General features: G+C 39.8%; 1 protein-coding gene across 1 annotated transcript; it reads right to left on the bottom strand.

Moving 5' to 3' along the window:
• Positions 1-227: 227 nt before the first annotated feature.
• Positions 228-11,930, bottom strand: LOC128026549 (filensin). The gene is made up of 8 exons (XM_052613812.1): positions 11,102-11,930; positions 9,920-9,980; positions 8,979-9,074; positions 5,961-6,047; positions 4,785-4,898; positions 4,120-4,340; positions 3,738-3,829; positions 228-1,261 (listed from the first exon to the last, which is right to left on the bottom strand). The coding sequence occupies exons 1-8, from the start codon at positions 11,488-11,490 to the stop codon at positions 351-353; spliced, it is 1,971 nt and encodes a 656-aa protein (XP_052469772.1). The 5' UTR covers positions 11,491-11,930; the 3' UTR covers positions 228-350.
• Positions 11,931-18,111: the final 6,181 nt, after the last annotated feature.

Raw genomic sequence — 18,111 nt, 5'->3', positions numbered from 1 at the left:
ACTACTTACCAAATCAATCGCTCAGGAAGTTCAGTTTCAGTACGTATGGTGCCCTAGAAGGCTCACTGGGTTTTGGAATAGAGCCTTTGAATCCTATTGAGACTGGCAATTAATGTTTTCTTTGTCAAGGTTCTCAGTTTCCAAATTTACTTTTGTGTGTGGGGGGAATATGGGGCATTTTTTATTTTTGGATTCCCAAGTTTTCAGACAGTAAAGGCCAAAGGCAATGGTGCAGTGCTGCAGGATGTTAACAGTGCAGCACTAGGAATCTTCTCGACAGCAGGCAGGAGGCAAAACTGGAGAAGGTCCGAGGCAAGAATGGATAGAACATGTGGAATGTTTGAGTGGTATCAAGAAGATCTATCGGCGTGTTTCTTTCTGCTGGTCTTCTCGATCATGGTCTCAACCACTGTGGTTGTCTCCTTATAGCCCTTAACTTTTTTGTCAGGGGAGAGCTTCTCCACTGACTCCACTACTTCTACCTTCTCATAAGTCATGGAGTTAGGGGGTATGGAGCTAGGCGATGGCATGGGTGGAGGGCCTCGAAAGCTGCTAGGATCGTCCGAGGTCTTGCTTTTGCCACCACGTTGGGGTGAGGGCTGCCTGGGGCCTGGAGGAGGTCTGGGGCCTTTGTCGTCATGAGGGCCTGGTGGTGGACCGGGGCTCGGTTCTGGTCCATTTTTGTATTTTTCCCTCTCTCCATTTCCACCCCCCTTCCTATATCGATCATCTTGTCCAGTTTCTGGTTCTGAAGGTGTGGTAGGGGTTAAGGGTGTAGGTCCAGATATGGGGCTTGGGATAGGTGAGGGTGTACCTCTCCAGTACGGATCATAAGGCATCATGCCATCTTGGATTGTAACATAGACGTGACTGGCAGAAGGGGTAGTCGAAAAGAAGCAGGGGTCAAGGTAGTTAGAGTCGCCCGTAACTAGTACATAGCGTCCCTTGGTGAAGAAGTCAGCAATTGGTTCTGGTCTCCTTACACGCCTCATGCGGTCGCGTATGAGGTTACAGAGAGTGTCAAAGGCTTTGCTGATCTGGGCTCCATCAGGCACATCTTCACGAGAAACCTGCTCTTCACTTCCAACTCCCTGCTCCTCCATCAACTGTTCTTTCTCTTCCTCCTCCAATTCTTCTGCTGGCTTCACCTCAAGTCCACTAGCTCCTTTGGATGCAATCTCTTTCTTTTTAAACACTTTCTTAGCCAAGTACTTCTGACGAGGCTTTACATTGGTGATGTCTTGGATGACTTGGGTGATATCTAAAAAGCAGATTCAGACATGATTTTAAAGAAATTTGAATATAATCTTAGGATCAGGCCTGTTAAGCAGAATGCTGTGAACAATGCAAAAATTACTATGGTTGTGTTATAATAAAAGAAAGTATTTCAGTAAATGCATATGCAAGACTTTCAAAAATATGCTCTGGCCAAGCTGAGGCATGAAACATAGTCTACAATTATTGTAGCTATACATAATTTTTGCAGCATAAAAATATGCATTGTATTCTCAGTTGCCTAAATGGGCAATTATAGTGGGCATTCATGTGAACTTCTATGGCCAGTTTTCAGCACAGATATTTGTAGATAATTCCATAGGTTTGTTTAACACTGCAGCACAGAGTGTGCTCAATAAGACTATATGTGCATGCAATGCATTAGTGAAATGTCACTTCCTGGAACTGGCTTTTGTTAGTCAAGGGGTGGTCTCAGCCTCAGATGTCATCCACTCTCCTATCTCTGAATGTCGTGCCCTGTCCCAAATGGCACACTTTATGTGAATGGTCACCATGTGTTAATGGTAAATACACGTCCATTAAATTCACAAGACCAGGGTGTTCCATTCATCATTTTAGGATTCTGAAAGGTGATTCATCAATAAAGTGTGATATTTTAATATCACTTTTTTAAAGTTAGGCCTACATTAAGTTTTTTCACATTAAACATTTTAGAATGTCTCGCTGATTTTAGTTTAAATATTGCTTTATTTGGATTGCTAATGGCCAAAACTTGCATTTTGTTCACATATCTTTGTTTTATTCTTTTGGGGGGTGATCTAAATATTTTTGGATTATAACAGATAGAAAACGGATGGGCTTGTGCTGCAGTTACATGGGTGTTTTGCCCAGCAGGTCTTTGAGCCAGTAATGTGACTGAAAATTATGTACAGCAATGAGTTTTGTGCTTTTGGTACTTTTAATATAAAACAAAGTGTCAGATTTCAAATTCTGTCAGTTTTATAGTGAAATACAAACAATATGTCTTACAATAATGTGTTTTTCACTCTCTTTAATGTGGCATAACAGATCACCCCAGTTTAAGCACATCAGCATTCAATCATCTATTTGATTACGAGACATTCATTTCATTAAAGGTGCAATGTGTAACATTTACAACAATCTATTAACAGAAATGCAATATAATATACATAACTATGTTTTCAGAGATGCATAAAGACCTTATTTAATGAGCTATTATGTTTTTATTATATATATATATATATATATATATATATATATATATATATATATATATATATATATATATATATATATATAGTGTTTCTGTAGCTCAATTGGTAGAGCACTGCGTTCGATTCGATTCCCCGGGAACGCATGATATGTATAAATTGATAGCCTGAATGCACTGTAAGTCGCTTTGGATAAAAGTGTCCGCTAAATGCATAAATTTAATTTAAATTATATATATATATATATATATATATATATATATATATATATATATATATATATATATATATATATATATATATATATATAATTATATGATGAATGCATTCGAGATGTGAATAAATATTTCAAAACATACTATCCCTGTGTGCATATGACACGTTATGATTTCTGCTAATAATCCCACATATATTCACATGAGTTGTCAAGCCACCAGAATTTCTCCTGATGCTCCAAATCTGGGCCATTTGCCTGTGTAATACAGTATAAGCTACAAAATTGCTATGATTTAATTCTCATAATTTTGACTTAATTCTCAAAATATTTTTACTTTATTCTCGTATTGCTACAACTTTATTCTTGTAATTTTTATTTTGTTTTAGAAATATTTTGACTTTGTTCTCGTAATTTCAACTTTATTCTCAAAACATTTCGAATATATTATTGTAATTTGTACTATTTTCTCAATTTATTACAACTTTAATTGTTTAATCTTAGATTTTTTCTCTACATGGCACTAAAACATTGCCATAATAACGCCAATATACCATATAATATGTACAGTAGCATGGCAGTCTATACTTTTTTATTTTTATGCTGCCTCATGTCAACAGACAAGGTCTGGCTACATTCGTCCTTTACAGTGAGCTCACAGGACGCAACTGATATTGATGACATAGGGCACTGATGACATATATTTAAGGACATATATTCAACATTAAAAGACAAATGTACTTGATAAAGTGTAACCCTAATCATTGTCTTTCTTCTGTGGCTCTCAACAAACAGCAGTTACTCTCTACAATTCCATGACCGCAGACATAAAGGTCATTGTCATATATCGTTGTTAACAGGGCCAACGCATGGATCTTAAAGGCAATTTTATTATGCTTCTACATTCAAGTAGCTGGAGAGGGACTAAGCAAGACAAAGAGGGCATAAATCTTCATTCTGGCGAGCAGATGCTCGCTGCTGATTTGTTGCCTGTTAAGACTATCACAAAGATGCAGTCATGTTACATAACAGCCCTCCCCAGCCCAGACGCTCACCTTTTCCTTTCCTGCTCACGCTAGGACTATGGCTGTATTTATAGTTGGTTGTGAACAGAGTAATGGGTGTCCCAATTATTGCTGAGTTCAATCTGTGATAGTGAAAGGGAGAAAGCAAAAGAAAAAAGTATAGAAATAAAAGTAAGAACCAATTAGGCTGGGTTTATTGGGTAAGATGACAATGTAGTTATACTGCCACTGTGTGGCAGCGAGAGTGCCATACCAAACACAAATCTGAATGTATTTGTACAAAAAAATATAAAATAATAATAATAATAATAATAATAATAATAATAAATAACATGACGATGACTTTGTAAGTGAATAAAAAGGAGATAACAACTGAGGTTTAGAAGACCACCCACTGGTCCCACTGTCTCACCTGTTGTCTTCATTCTCGATGATTCTCTTGTAGCGCTCAAGCTCGTTGTCCAGAGAGCTCTGGTACATGGCCAGCTGTCGACACTTGTCAGTGTATTTCTCCAGTGACCTCTCGGCCTCCTCCATCTCCTTCCTGAGGGTCTCGATCTGTTCGTTGTACTGCTGGATCTCGTCGTCGTAGCTCTCTTGTGTGGTCTTGATGGTTTGTTCCAGCACAGAGGTCTAGAATAACAGATACATTACATCAGAGGTGTTCATTATAGATCAGTAAAATGTTGTGTTATGTTGTGTAAATCGATTTTTTTTCAGCTTTTACAGAGATAACTGTCTTTAGGGTTTTTATATTCAGTGTACTATGGGTAATAATTGCGTATTGTTTGGCCTATGGCATTAGTAGTAATATTAACGAATGCTAATGTTACACTGTTACACTGGTTATGCAGTTATACTGTGTTGGGTCTCAACCTGGGTAATGAAGCAAAACCAGCGTATTTGCTCTCATCTATGACTGAGGTGAAAATGAAAACCAGGGTTAGAAATTCTGTCCATCATTCTTTTGGTGATTTTGGCTATTATCTCACAGGCTAGTGACACTTTGCTAGGTTCAGGACACTCTGAGCTGATGGTATGGAGAGTGATCTGTGTCTGAGTGTAGGAGATCCACACCTCTGTCTGCAGCCGCTGTTTCTGCGCCTGGAGCTGGCAGATGGCGCTCTTGTACTCCTCCAGCTGACTGCGCAGCGCTGGAGCGCGCCTCTGGGCCATCAACCTCTCCTGATCCTGCACAAGAAGAGCAGGTGAGACTCCTGAGCAGTTATGATCAGAGATGGCTTGTGTTCTGGTCACACTGAGGTCGAACGTCTTTCACTTTGACTCACGTCACTGTACACCTTTCAAATCCAGGCAATGTCTTTTCTAAAAGGTCAAACATGCCCGAGAGTCTTTATTAAGAGAAAACGTCCAAAAGCAAGGACTCTTTTTATTGCTCCTACATATAATAAAATACAGGTATAGGTTAATTCACAAGTAGCTTAACACTGCAGAATCCAGATTGAATTTTCCGTCTAAAGCTATCACAGGTTTTACTGGTTGTGTGTATTATTTAAAAGCAAAGAAAATGTCATTGTAAGATTGAATTTGATAGTTTGTCACCCTCAGCACTAATTACCATGAACACTAAGCTTGAACAAGACATTACCTTAGAGATTAAATGTTAGTATGTTTGCTATTACTATGTGTTAGTAATTTTGAACAAACACCTAGATAAGTATCAAGGCCTATTCACAGCAAGGACAACAACTAGCCTATAAAGGTAACAATATAATGATTATTATATTTTTTTAATTGTTCTATATTTATATAAATTGTATCACGTGATGTGTTAGCCACACATTAGCCCTCACTAATTGTACTGTATTATTATCAGCCCTTTGTATTCCATATCTTCAGACCACTAGTAGTGACTGCTGCAACGTTTGCCCTTCCTTTACTAAAATATGACCAAACACAACAAATGAAGTAAAAATCCAACCCAAAAAGCAAAGCATACATGTGTCTCTTCTCCAGGTCCCTGCAGTATCAAAGTGAAACATGCACGTCATACAGTGTGTGTGTGTGTGTGTGTGTGAGAAAGAGTGTGAGAAGCCCTGCTGCTGGAGAGCGCACAAGAGCGGTGATACAGGAAGATAAAGAGTGTCATCGCTCAGAGAGACTGATCACTCAGGGCACATTCAGAGCGCCGCGCTAATTTCACTGGCACCAACGGCGCACAATTCTTATTGCATGTGACACCCAGAGAGTCAGCAAGGGCCCGAGGCGCTGAGAGCCACAAGGTCACCCTACCTCTGAGACAGACGTGCTCGCCATGAGGGGAATAGTCTGCTTGATCTGGTGCAGGATGTTTAGATACGTCTGGATTTCAGCAAGGTTCTGTGGAGGAAACAGACATAAGAGACAGGAATCAGTGGAGGTGGACATGATGAGCGCCGGAGACTGTTGAAAGGTCAATTTCATTACAGAGGAGACTCGCACACCAGGAGGATGCTTCCCTTGCTTCACTGCAATTTAAGAAAACCCTATTTAACAAGTTGTGCCCTAATAGATGATTATATATAGATATCTATTAAATGACATTTCATTGAAGTGTTATCTGCAAAGTAATGATCCAAGTTCAGTGGTCCTGTCCTTCACCTTTTTAATCATATGCAGGTAATTAATATATGAAGTCAGATTAACCACACAGCAGAGGAACCACGGGAATAATTGTACTAATTCATGCAAATTAACCACTCATTTTAACAAAACGTGAAACAGCAATATACTTTTTATTGATTATTTGATTAAATATTATTCACACAATAGAAATAAATGATTCATAATTTATTGATTCTCCCTAATTGTTCTTTTCATATTTTTAATGATCCTTTCTAAAATATCCTACCACTTTTTTACATTTACATAGTCAGCTGGCTATAATGACACAGAAATTTGAGAGGCTACACAGCATTTTTAATTTTATAATCATTCAGTGCGTTATTTAACCATTATGTCTTTGAAAGGTTTTTTTTTTTTTTTTTTTACACATTCAAATGCACAAATCAGTTTTTCTTATTTACATGTCATACAGGGATTCCTAAACTTTTTTTTTTGTTAGCTGAACATATATTTACTTGAATTAAAGGCCCTTTAAGGAAATAAGTTGGATGTTCACAGTTCTCTGTCATTAGTTAATGGTCACATGGCATGCAAACAAATAAAATATTTCATCTTATTTAGCACATTTTTTTATGATTTATTTTAATTTTACATTTTAAATAAATGTAGGAAAACCTCAAAATAATGTGATGTTTAATGCACCTCACGTTGGTAACAACGAATGGAATATATTTTCTTTCTCTTTGTATTTTTATATGAATATATTTATATTAATATATGGTATCTTCTTTAAACCAGAGTGATAAATTAGTTAGGTCAAAATTAATCAACTAATCAAAAAGGAGTCCCATTATATTCCCTAAAATCTGTAATGTAATTGTATGTATTGTATGTCTGTAATGGATTATGTTACTAACTACAATTTTGTCACATAATTTGTAATCTCTAATGGACACTCAGCTCTGCCGGTCCTAATGTACTAATACATTATTGCAGCGCTGGAGCCCCAACACTATGCTTTTTGCATGTCTCGTTAAATCAAGCTCACCTGATTTATCGCATCAACTCAATAAGACTTCAAGACCAGAAATAAGTGTGTCAGAGAAAGGAGTCAAAATCTGTAGTGTCGCTACACTCCGGAAACAGGGTTGGGAATCACTGCTTTAAGGTACCAATAGGCATGCTTCAGGGCAAAATAAGGTACAAAGCTGTACCTTTTGAAACGATACCACCCTAGTGAAAGTTTTTCTACCTTTTATTCCTGAGAGTACACAATTAAAGTTGAATATTTTACTATTGATCTTAGTTTGAATGCTCAGATCAGAAGTAGTTGTTTTCGTTGTTGGGGATGTGATGCTCATGTAACAGAACATAAAGTTTGCAATATTGTCTTTTTCTGCATCCAAACACACGTGCACATTTAATTTACTTATTTCATTAATTTACACTTCATTTAGTCATATATGTCAAATTCACATGCTGTAAACTGTGAATGATTAACTTAGCCAGCGCCTTTAGACACGGTACATGCATGACTGCGTAGAAAGCATCTGCTCTCTGAAGCGCCTCATGAGATGTGTTAGACATGAGCACAAGAACAGCTTCAGTTTTCAATATATATATATATATATATATTGTACTTCCAACTAGCATTAGCACTGCTATGTTCCACCAACAATACCAGTAGGATATCAATCAGTGCTTCAAATGTAAGTGCCAATATTTTGGCTGCTGTGTCATATATCTATGTTTGTGTGTTGGGGAATGTGTGTATGTGTTTTTGGGCTTCCAGCTGCTGTTCTAGCTTCTGAAATCATGTACATGTTGATTAGACACTTCTGGCATTCAGATGCTGAATGTGATGCACCGCAGTGCTGATTAAACATGATGCAGGACCACACAATAGCCTGTCACTCTATACGGCTCAGAAAAACACTGCTGACATCACATTTAAACACAGTTCTGTCCTCTGAGAACAGATGTAAGCTCAGCAAAAAGAAAGCACACCTCTCAACAAAATCCATAATACACTGAATTTTCAGTCCCACTTTAGTTTGGGGACCAATTCTCACTCCCAACTATAAACTATGACTTTTGCTTCAATAAACTGCTTATTTTCTACTTATTAATAGTTAGTTGTTAAGTTTAGGTATGGTGTAGAATTAAGGGATGTAGAACAAAGTCATGCAGAATAAAGCATTAATATATGCTTCATAAGTAGGCCTACTAATAAAAAGGCAATATGCTAGTAATATACATGCTAATAATCAACAAGTTACTAGTGCAAGAGTGGGCAGCGTTGCCAACACGTTTCTGTGCTTCTGAATGCTTCTGTGTGTGAGTGATGTGTGTGTTAAAGCAGTACATTAACTGGCCATATCTCACTCAAACTCGCAGTGCTGTTCAGTAGGATCACACTATAAATCTGTTATTGAAAGTTTCGTTTAATTAGGGTTAAATAGGGCCATATTTAACTTTATATTGTCTCAAATTGTGCAAGGTGTGATCTTTTGTAAAAGTGTAATTGCTCTCCTTTCAATTTGATGTCCTATAAAGAAGAATCCACAAGTGTACGCTGTTAGACATCATTAAAATTGGATTGGTTTGTCATTCACATCTGCTGCCAACTGACAATTTCACAGAAGTGCTTTTGAGAAGCTACTCGAAAAGATAGAAGTGCAAATAGGAGTTGTGATCGCCTCCTACCTTTTTGTGTCTCTCTCTGGTGGCGTTGACGTCATCTTGCAGGAACTGCAGCTGGATTTGGTACTCAAGGTTTCTCAATAGAACCGTGTCGGCTTCCTGAAAACACAAGAGCAAATAGACTCATAATCATTTTGCTGTTAGAGACTTTATCTGGAAAAACTAACAGTGGTGATGCATTTTCTTTTTAAGGACTGCTGTTAAGACTGTTACATTGCACTCGAGCAGATAAACAGAAGTGGGGTTTTAAAGCAATGAATGCATAAGAGACTTTACCACAGGTACGTGCTGATTTTAAACCAGAAACATTTAGCATGTGACACAAACTCAAATGCCTGGTCGGCACATTTGTAAGCTTTCGGTCAAATATAAGTGGTCATGCATTTCTGATCATGCTAGAAATCCCCAAAAACTCAACGGAGTGACAGTTTTACCTTTAAATATCTGTGCCAATTAAACATATTATTATCTGGGTGTGTAGCTACAATTTTCACTAATACAATACTTCCATTAAAATATTTGACCTGAAACCAAAAAAAATAAACAAATAAAGAAATAATAATAAAAAGGGGTGTCTACTATAGCAACTCTTTAGATTTAGCTGAAAATGTGATGTTCTACAAAACAAACTGTACCAACACAGATTTAAGCTTAGCAAATTTGCAAGTTCTTGCATATAGTATGTTTCTGGCCTTAGTCTTCATGCAAAAGTTATATTTTACAGTACAAAAGGCCTCAAGTAGTGTTGCATTTATAAAAGAATGGTAATTCACCTGAGTCTGTTATGGTGATTTTAGCACTGCTAAGGGTTTGAGCTGAGGTGCTGAGCTTAAGAGCAGCCCTGGCCCGTGGTTATGTTACTGAAAAGCATCATCTCTTGTGGATTATTGCTTTTTAATATCCTGAGAAATTGCAGGTCAGAGAAAGGTACAGTTTATTTGTACCTTATTGAGCTGTTCCAGCGTGTGCCGTAGCTGCTCTTGATATTCACATTCATTTCTGTATCTGTGGACAACAGAGAGTGTTTCAAGCATAGTTCATCAGATGTTCATGGTTTTCATTTCAAAGCTGTTTCTATCTGTAACCTTGGTGAACTACAACATTCAACAAATCAATATTTGTTGCACATGTTCTTCATGAAGCAGGTTTGAAACATTTTAAAGAGATTTGTCTAGTTGATCCAGCTGTTGAAATGTATTGTCATTGATGTGTCTTAAACTCTTAGTACCATCACCTAATCTTTAATCAGAGACAAATGAGAGCTGTTAGGAATATTGTAAATCCCAAACCTCAACCATGATCCAAATTTTTGGATGATGGGGATGTTTTTCTAGGACTAAAATGGTGTTGTCATAAATATCACATTTCCTCCATGGAATAAGTAGTTATGACACTTTATCTCATAATTCAGACTTTATCACAATCTAAAAAAAAAAAAAAATCAGATATGAAGTCACAACTGTGAGATGTTAACTAGTGATTATAAGTTGTGAGTTTATCTTGTTCAATTCAAATAAGAGAGTTAACTGAAATTTGAAATTATAATGCAAGAGATGTAAACAGTTAATTTTGACAGGAAACGTCTGAATTGGGAGACCAAAAAAAATAAATAAAAACAAATCAGCCCATGATAAAAAGTTTACAAAATGTAACATTAAATTTTCTTGTCCATTTGATGCATATGACACATACATTTTCAGTGCTCTGGCTGACTGACTTTACATAACTTCAGTTTAATTGGTCCATCTGAAAAAGATTTCTCAATGCCTGTAAGACAGAAGCGTTCTCATTTTTTCACTGAGCACCTTTGAGGAAGAACTAATTACAGGATTTTCCAAAGTTTACCAGGGTAGTGGCATCAGATCTTAGAAATTCACAGTTTTAAAGCAATCAGTAGCGAGAAAACTATAGTACCACAAGCAGAAAAGTTTTACATTCTATGTCAGTGTCTGTTAAATCATCTATATTTTTATACAGTACTTAAAACCTCTTTACATGTACATGTCATGTCATCAGATTCATGTTTGAATATTGTCTGCTTTAATTACATTTTCTTGTGTTAATCTATTAGTAAGTCGTTAGCAATTAACCACATCCTTATACTTCTGTTAAGGCCGTTTTCTAACCTGCTGTTGTACTCATCCAGCATGCGTTCGGCGTCTTTGAGCTCCCTCTCCAGCTTAGTTCGGTCCGACAGCAGTTCTCGGATGCGCTGTCTGTTGACGCTGATCTGCTCTCTGAAGGCCTCCTCCAGCCCTGGCGCCTCCTCCATGCGCTGAAGAGTCTCTAGCTGTTTGCGGAACACAGCGTTACGCTGCTCCAGCACGCGTGCACGGTTGATGTAACGCGCAAAGCGGCTGTTCAGTTCCTGTAGGCTGTCCCAGCCCTGGACGGTTGCTGTCGAAGGCCCGCCGGCTGGAGCCGACTCTGTCTCTGGGCTGCTGGGCTCCTCGAAGACATCAGTGCGCTCGTACTTTTGCTTGCGCACCTCATGCCGGTAGCTGGTCTTAAACATACTGCGTGTGTGATGGTTTCCACCTCCGCAATCTTTGGCTTAGTGCTTTACTGGCCCCCAGCACCTTTAGTGTGTGAAAACTAGGGTGCTCACCCTCTGCTGTCTCATGCTAGACTAAACTCTGCCCATTTGGGCAACGGGGACAAATAGCTGAAAAACTTTTCATCCTGATGTTTCACATGATATCTTCTATGGATTCTTCCAGTGGAGTCCTGTGCACAAGGCCACCATTGTCAAGGGCTTTGCTGTGTTGAATGATCTTTTGAGATCTGCTTTTGTTTCCATATCAGCAGGTCTGTCTGTGATCACAATGATGCGCTTCCATGGCTTTCTGTTCGACAATGAAAAATTGCAGGGCTTGCTGTTTCAGAACACTTCTCGACTGCAGTCTGGCAAAGGCATACACACTGCCAATACTACTGTTAAGTGCAAGAAAACACATCCACTGATGCACCTATATTGATAAACCTCTTTATGTGGCTATCATGGAATATCACACATTGCGCATGGATACAGGATTGTAATTCTTATTAAAAAAATATTTTGTTTCAAGAAATCTGTATGGTCACACTTTATATTAGATGGCCTTAACTACTATGTACTAACTGGAAAATTCCCACATCTGATGCTAATGGGATTAAGAAAGTGGTGTTCTGAAATGAGCAGATTTATACATTAACAATGTCATGAAAATTCTATTTATTAAAGCCATGTATGAATCTCGTCAAGTTAGTGTTTTTACATATTTTAATTTTTTTCCAAAATAATAACTAAACAATAACATATTTTATTTGTTAACTTATGTTCAGCTATTGTTTTTAATAATTAACTTTTAGCTATATTTAAATTTTTTGGATCATCAGTCCTCAAAGCTTGGTAGGGTGAAGACAGGTAAAGTGGGACACTTTTTGGTATATTGCATTTTAAACAAACTAAATCAGTTAGAATATATTAATATTATATGTGTTTTGTTTAAATAGATTGTAATAAAGGCCACTATGATTACATTTTCCCAACTTATGTGTTTATTAACAAACTGTTCATCTTTAATCACCATCTGACACCCTCTTCAGAAAACTCGAAGCAATAAGGTTGAGTGGGACACTTTTTTAGGGAAAGTGGGACACTATTTTATGGTTAAAATGAACATGATACAACCCAAATTCCAATTAAGTTTGGGACATTGAAAATGTGTGGAGCTGTCAGGATAATAAAGGAGGATTCAGTAGTGAATGTAAATCCCAATTCTTTATTAAGAAAACAAGAAGAATTGAAGCGATGGGTCAGATGGGAGTAAGCACACAAGGGTCCTCTCCTGGCAGCACAGGGATGCAGATGGGCAACCAGTATTCCGTGGAACACGAGGAATGGAACGACCATGAAGACAACACAGGAACCAGAACAAAAACACAGAAACAAGACAGCAAGGGACAGGACGACTCACAGAAAACTCCAAACAATCTGACAAAGACAGGAAGTTGGATGAGCACATATATAGGCAGGTGAAAAGTGACTGCAGCTGTTGGTGGTGATCAGATGAGTGGTAATCAGTGGCCACACCTCCAACACAACCAAACACACACACAGAGCATGAGCCAGCAAATTCAAAAACGTGACAGTACCCCTCCCCCAGGAGCGCTGCCTGGTACTCCCAGGAGAACCTACCCGTCGTTTGTAATCATCGATAAGGGAGTTATGTCCCTTGCAGGAAACCAACTCCTCTCCTCTCCTCCAGACCATAACCTTATCAGTCCACCAAATACTGGAATCCGCGTCCCCTCTGTCTAGAGTCCAGAATATGATTAACCGTATACATTGGTCCCCCATCTACGAGTCGTGGCGGGGGAGGAACCGGAGCAGGCAGATTAATGTGTGAATGAAACACTGGCATTAATTTGGAAACATAAAACACGGGGTGAATCCTCCTGTACGCTGGAGGTAGTTTGAAGCTGTTACCAGACATCTTGGCAACAGGGAACGGGCCAATGAATTTAGGAGCAAGCTTATTACACGTGGAGTGAAGAGGAATAGTTATTGATGAAAGCCACACTTTTTGACCCACGACATAGACAGGAGGCCTAGACCCCACCTGGAATCTCACAGGCTCTATTCCATGTGTGACGACACCTCTGGACAAAGGCATGAGCAGAGGGGACCCTGACTTCGGATTCCATCGCTACGCTCTCTCAAGATCTTGGTTGGCTCGCTCGGTTTGACCATTGCTCTGGGGATGGAAAACCGAGGACAGACTCACACTCGCCCACAGTAATCTACAAAACTCCCTTCTGAATTTGGATATAAATTGGGGCCCCCTGTCGGAGACCACATCTATCAGGAGGCCATGCATATGAAAGACATGATCTTCGATAGCCACCGCTGTCTCCTTAGTAGAAGTGAGTGAGTGTGGAAACAATGAGTTTCTCAGGTAAAATTCACTTGGGAGTAGACGGGCAATCAGAGCGGTCAAAATGCGTGACAAAGCATTGGGTTTGATGTTCTTAGACCCCGGGTGGTATGATAGGAAAAAATCAAAGCGTTCGAATAAAAGAGCCTGCCTGGAGTTGAGTCTTTTAGCTGATCTGATGTATTCCAAGTTCTTATGATCGGTCCAGATGATCGGGAGGAGGTCAAGGTCATCAGAGGCACGGCTAGTTGGCTGAAATTACAAATAAAATGTGTGAAAAAATTGGCACACCCCAGAAACCTCTGTAGGTCATTACGGGAATCTGGACTTGGTCAGTCTACCACAGCCTTGATCTTGTCGGGATCCATGCGCATTCCCTCAGATGAGATGATGTACCCAAGGAACGGAACAGCAATTCTCTAGCAACCTCTGGAGCACTCATCTGACATGCTGAACATGCTCCTGGAGAGAAGAAGAAAATATCGATATGTCATCCAGGTAGACATGAACTGATCAACCATATCTCTCAGCACGTCATTGACGAGTGCTTGGAAGACCGCAGGGGAATTGGACAGCCCGAAGGGCATAACCAAATATTCAAAATGGCCCCTGGGGGTATTAACGCAGTCTTCCACTCATCCTGATGTGGATCAAATGATAAGTATTACGTAAATCCAGTTTTGTGAATATGGATGCTCCCTGCAATCTCTCGAAGGCGGAAGACATCAACGGCAAAGGATAGGCATTCTTTACCGTGACGTTATTCAGCCCTCGGTAATCAATGCAAGGTCACAGAGAACCATCCTTCCTCCCCAGGAAAAAGAGCCCCACCCCCGCTAGAGAAGAGTAAGGGCGAATAAACCCGGTAGCTAGAGAATCAGAAATGTATTTCTCCATGGCCTCCCTTTCCGGGATGGAAAGGGAATATAACTTGCCCTTAGGTGGAGATGTACCTGTTAGTAACTGTATAGCACAGTCATATGGATGATGAGGAGGTAGAGAAGCAGCCCAGGACTTACTGAACACTTCCTTCAGGTCGAGGTACTCCTGGGGGACATTTGATGAATCCACTTGCTCATTCTGCAACACAGAACTAGACACAGACGAACAAGCAGACACAAGAGAAGAGGCATAGCACTGATTACTCAAGGCAGTGATTGAGTTGTGACCCCAGTCACCCCTGGGATCATGCTTGACCGGCCAGGGATGACCGAGGACCACAGGAAACCAGGGGAGAGTGGCAGTAAAAAAGGCAAGCTCCTCTGTGTGGTTCCCGGATGTGACAAGGGTGATGTTGCTGGTGGGGTGTGAGATAGCTGGAAGTTCTTGTCTGTTTAGTGCTCTGACAGAAATCTTGTGAGAAAGGGGGCTGATAGGCATCTGAAGGTGAAAAGCAAGTGATTTGTCCATGAAATTACCCTTCGCCTCAGAGTACAGTAAGGCTTGACACTGATGGGACTTGGTTTCCCACTGCAGTTTTACTGGGAGGAGAGTTGATAATGACGGTTTCTCTGTAGCCAGTCCACCCGACAGTAACCTCTGTCCTACTGCCGGGCTTGGTCTTTTACCAAGCAGTCCCTTAAAAAATGTCCAGATTCTCCACAGTAGAGGCAGAGTCCCTTCATCCTCCTCTTCTCTCTCTCCTCTTGGGAAAGCCAAGCTCCACCGACCTGCGTAGGTTAATGATCTAACACTGATCCGACCGCATTACTGCTGCTGGATCTGTGATGCTCTGGGAACTCGGAAACTACTGTCTGGTTAATTCACCCCTTTAGTCGCTGTAACCGTAAGGATAATTACGGAGGATTCAGTAGCAAATGTAAATCTCAGTTCTTTATTGAGAAAACAAGAAGAGTTGTAGCAATGGATCAAATGGCAGCAAGCGCACAAGGATCCTCTGCTGGCAGCACAGGGAGGCAGATGGGCAACCAATCTTCCATGGAACATGAGGAACGGAACAAACGTGAAGAAAACACAGGAACCAGAACAAAAATGCAAGAACAAGACAGCCAGGGACAGGACGACTCACAGATAACTACAAACAATCTGACAAAGACAGGAAGTTGGATGAGCACATATATAGGCAGGTGAAAAGTGACTTCAGCTGTTGGTGGTGATCAGGTGAGTGGTAATCAGTGACCACACCTCCAACACAACCAAACACACACAGAAAGCATGACCCAGGAAATTCAAGAACCATGTCTGGAGCATAATGAAGTGCAAAATACAACATCAGATACCCTTAATTAATTAATACTTAGAAGAATTAAAAAAAATGCATTTCTGGAATGCAAAAATTGTAACACAGTAAACTTCACTCTACATTCAATGAATGAAACTTTCATTAAGCCTGCATCCTTTTACCACATTTTCACAACTTCAGTGAACACATCCAAGACAGATGAGGTCATTGTCATCCATAAATCTCTGGAGCTCTCCACAGGTCTCATGATACCACCATTGGCAGTGGCAGCAAGCCACCCATTCCTCATTGCTGTTTCTGGTCGTTCCTCCAGCCACTCTGCCATGAGCCTCTTTCCGTTAAAGGTCCCATGAAATGAAAATTTCACTTTATGAGTTTTTTTTAACATTAATATGAGTTCCCCTAGCCTGTCTATGGTCCCCCAGTAGCTAGAAATTTCAACAGGTGTAAACCAAGTTTGGGTGTCCTGCTCTGCCTTTGAAAAAATAAGAGCTCAGACGGGCCGATCTGGAATCTTCCCCTTATGTCGTCATAAGAGCAAAGGTTAACTCCCCTTTCTCTGCTTTGCCCACCCAAACATTTACATTTAATTCAGTCCAATGTCAGCACATGCATTACAAGCAGACTTTTACCATATGGATTTGACAGCACCACCACAAAAACTAAACAACTGTGACACCATTGAAACAAACTAGCAAAGGGAACCAAGCGAACAAATTTTATTTCGAGTAATGTTAGTAATGTTATTTACTAATGTTATTTTAAATAGCAATAATAGTTCACTATATTACTGTTTTTGTGTATTTATGTACTTAGTGCATTTCAAGTAAGTGCAGACTTGATAAGAGACTTTCAAAAACACAATTATTCCAACAACATTTTTTAGATTTTAGAGTCCACTTTGGAGCTAATCAGCTGTATCTGGCACACTGGGGATCTGTGGCTCTGCTCAGGTGAAGCAGTGCATGGGTGAGTCATCTACATCAGTGCTTTGGGGTCTCTGCCATGCTCTGATTGGAGATGGAGCTCCTCTCTGTCATTATGAATTATTATCACACTGGAGCATCCTCAAGTGATTGCTCAAAGCATAGGCAGGCAGAGCTGCCCTCTCCTGTTTTATGGGGGGAACAGTATGCTTGCCAAATGAACATGCCCTCTTCTGACATTGTGAGAGACTTGACTGGCTAGAAGCAAAAGGGAGGGCAGTGTACAAGTGAGTGGAGTGAACAGAACTGTGTTTAATTGGTGTTCATTTTCTTCCTTGTCTTCATTTTCTATCATTGTGCATACTGTGTGTGTGTGTGTGTGTGTGTGTGTGTGGCTATTGAAACCTCACTGGGAGATCAATGTTGTTTTTGTCATTTGGAATTGATATTCCAAAATGCGTTATATTCTAGTGTCAGACACTGTTAGCTTTCACAGTTATACATATAACTTTGCCAAAACATGACAGCTGAACAGACAATTTTCAAAAAAGTAATCAAGCACATTTAGAACACTTGTAACACATCCACAGAGCAACACCAATCACTTGTTTAAAGGGTTGCATTAAATAGCACATAGAGCTCTATGATGGTAAGGTTTTGGTTTTTATAACACCCTAAATAAACGATACATGTACGATTCACAGTTCAAAAGGAATCTGTAACAAAATTTGAGTGACTTTATTACCTGCTATCAAAACAACTTTGTGAAGGGCTAAACCTTTTCCACCACACACACACCATCAAAGTGATTCACTGTCTAATCCAAATAAAAGTGAAAGTCGTGATATTTGCCAAGTATGGTGACCCAAACTTGGAATTGGTGCTCTGCATTTACCCCATCCAAGTGCACACATTCAGCAATGAGAAGTGTAGTGTAGTGATGAAGCGTGGGCAGCTATATCCAGCACCCGGGGAGCAACTGGGCGGGGGGGTCAGTGCCTTGCTCAAGGGCACTTCATCCATGGGTATTGAGGGTGGAAAAGAGCGCTGTTCATTTACTCCTCCACACCTGCCAGTACCGAGACTCG

Source organism: Carassius gibelio, chromosome A13 (assembly GCF_023724105.1).
Source record: "Carassius gibelio isolate Cgi1373 ecotype wild population from Czech Republic chromosome A13, carGib1.2-hapl.c, whole genome shotgun sequence".
Lineage (NCBI taxonomy): Eukaryota > Metazoa > Chordata > Actinopteri > Cypriniformes > Cyprinidae > Carassius > Carassius gibelio.
The sequence above is the reverse complement of the archived record's forward strand: the minus strand, read 5'-3'. Positions and strand labels throughout refer to the sequence as shown.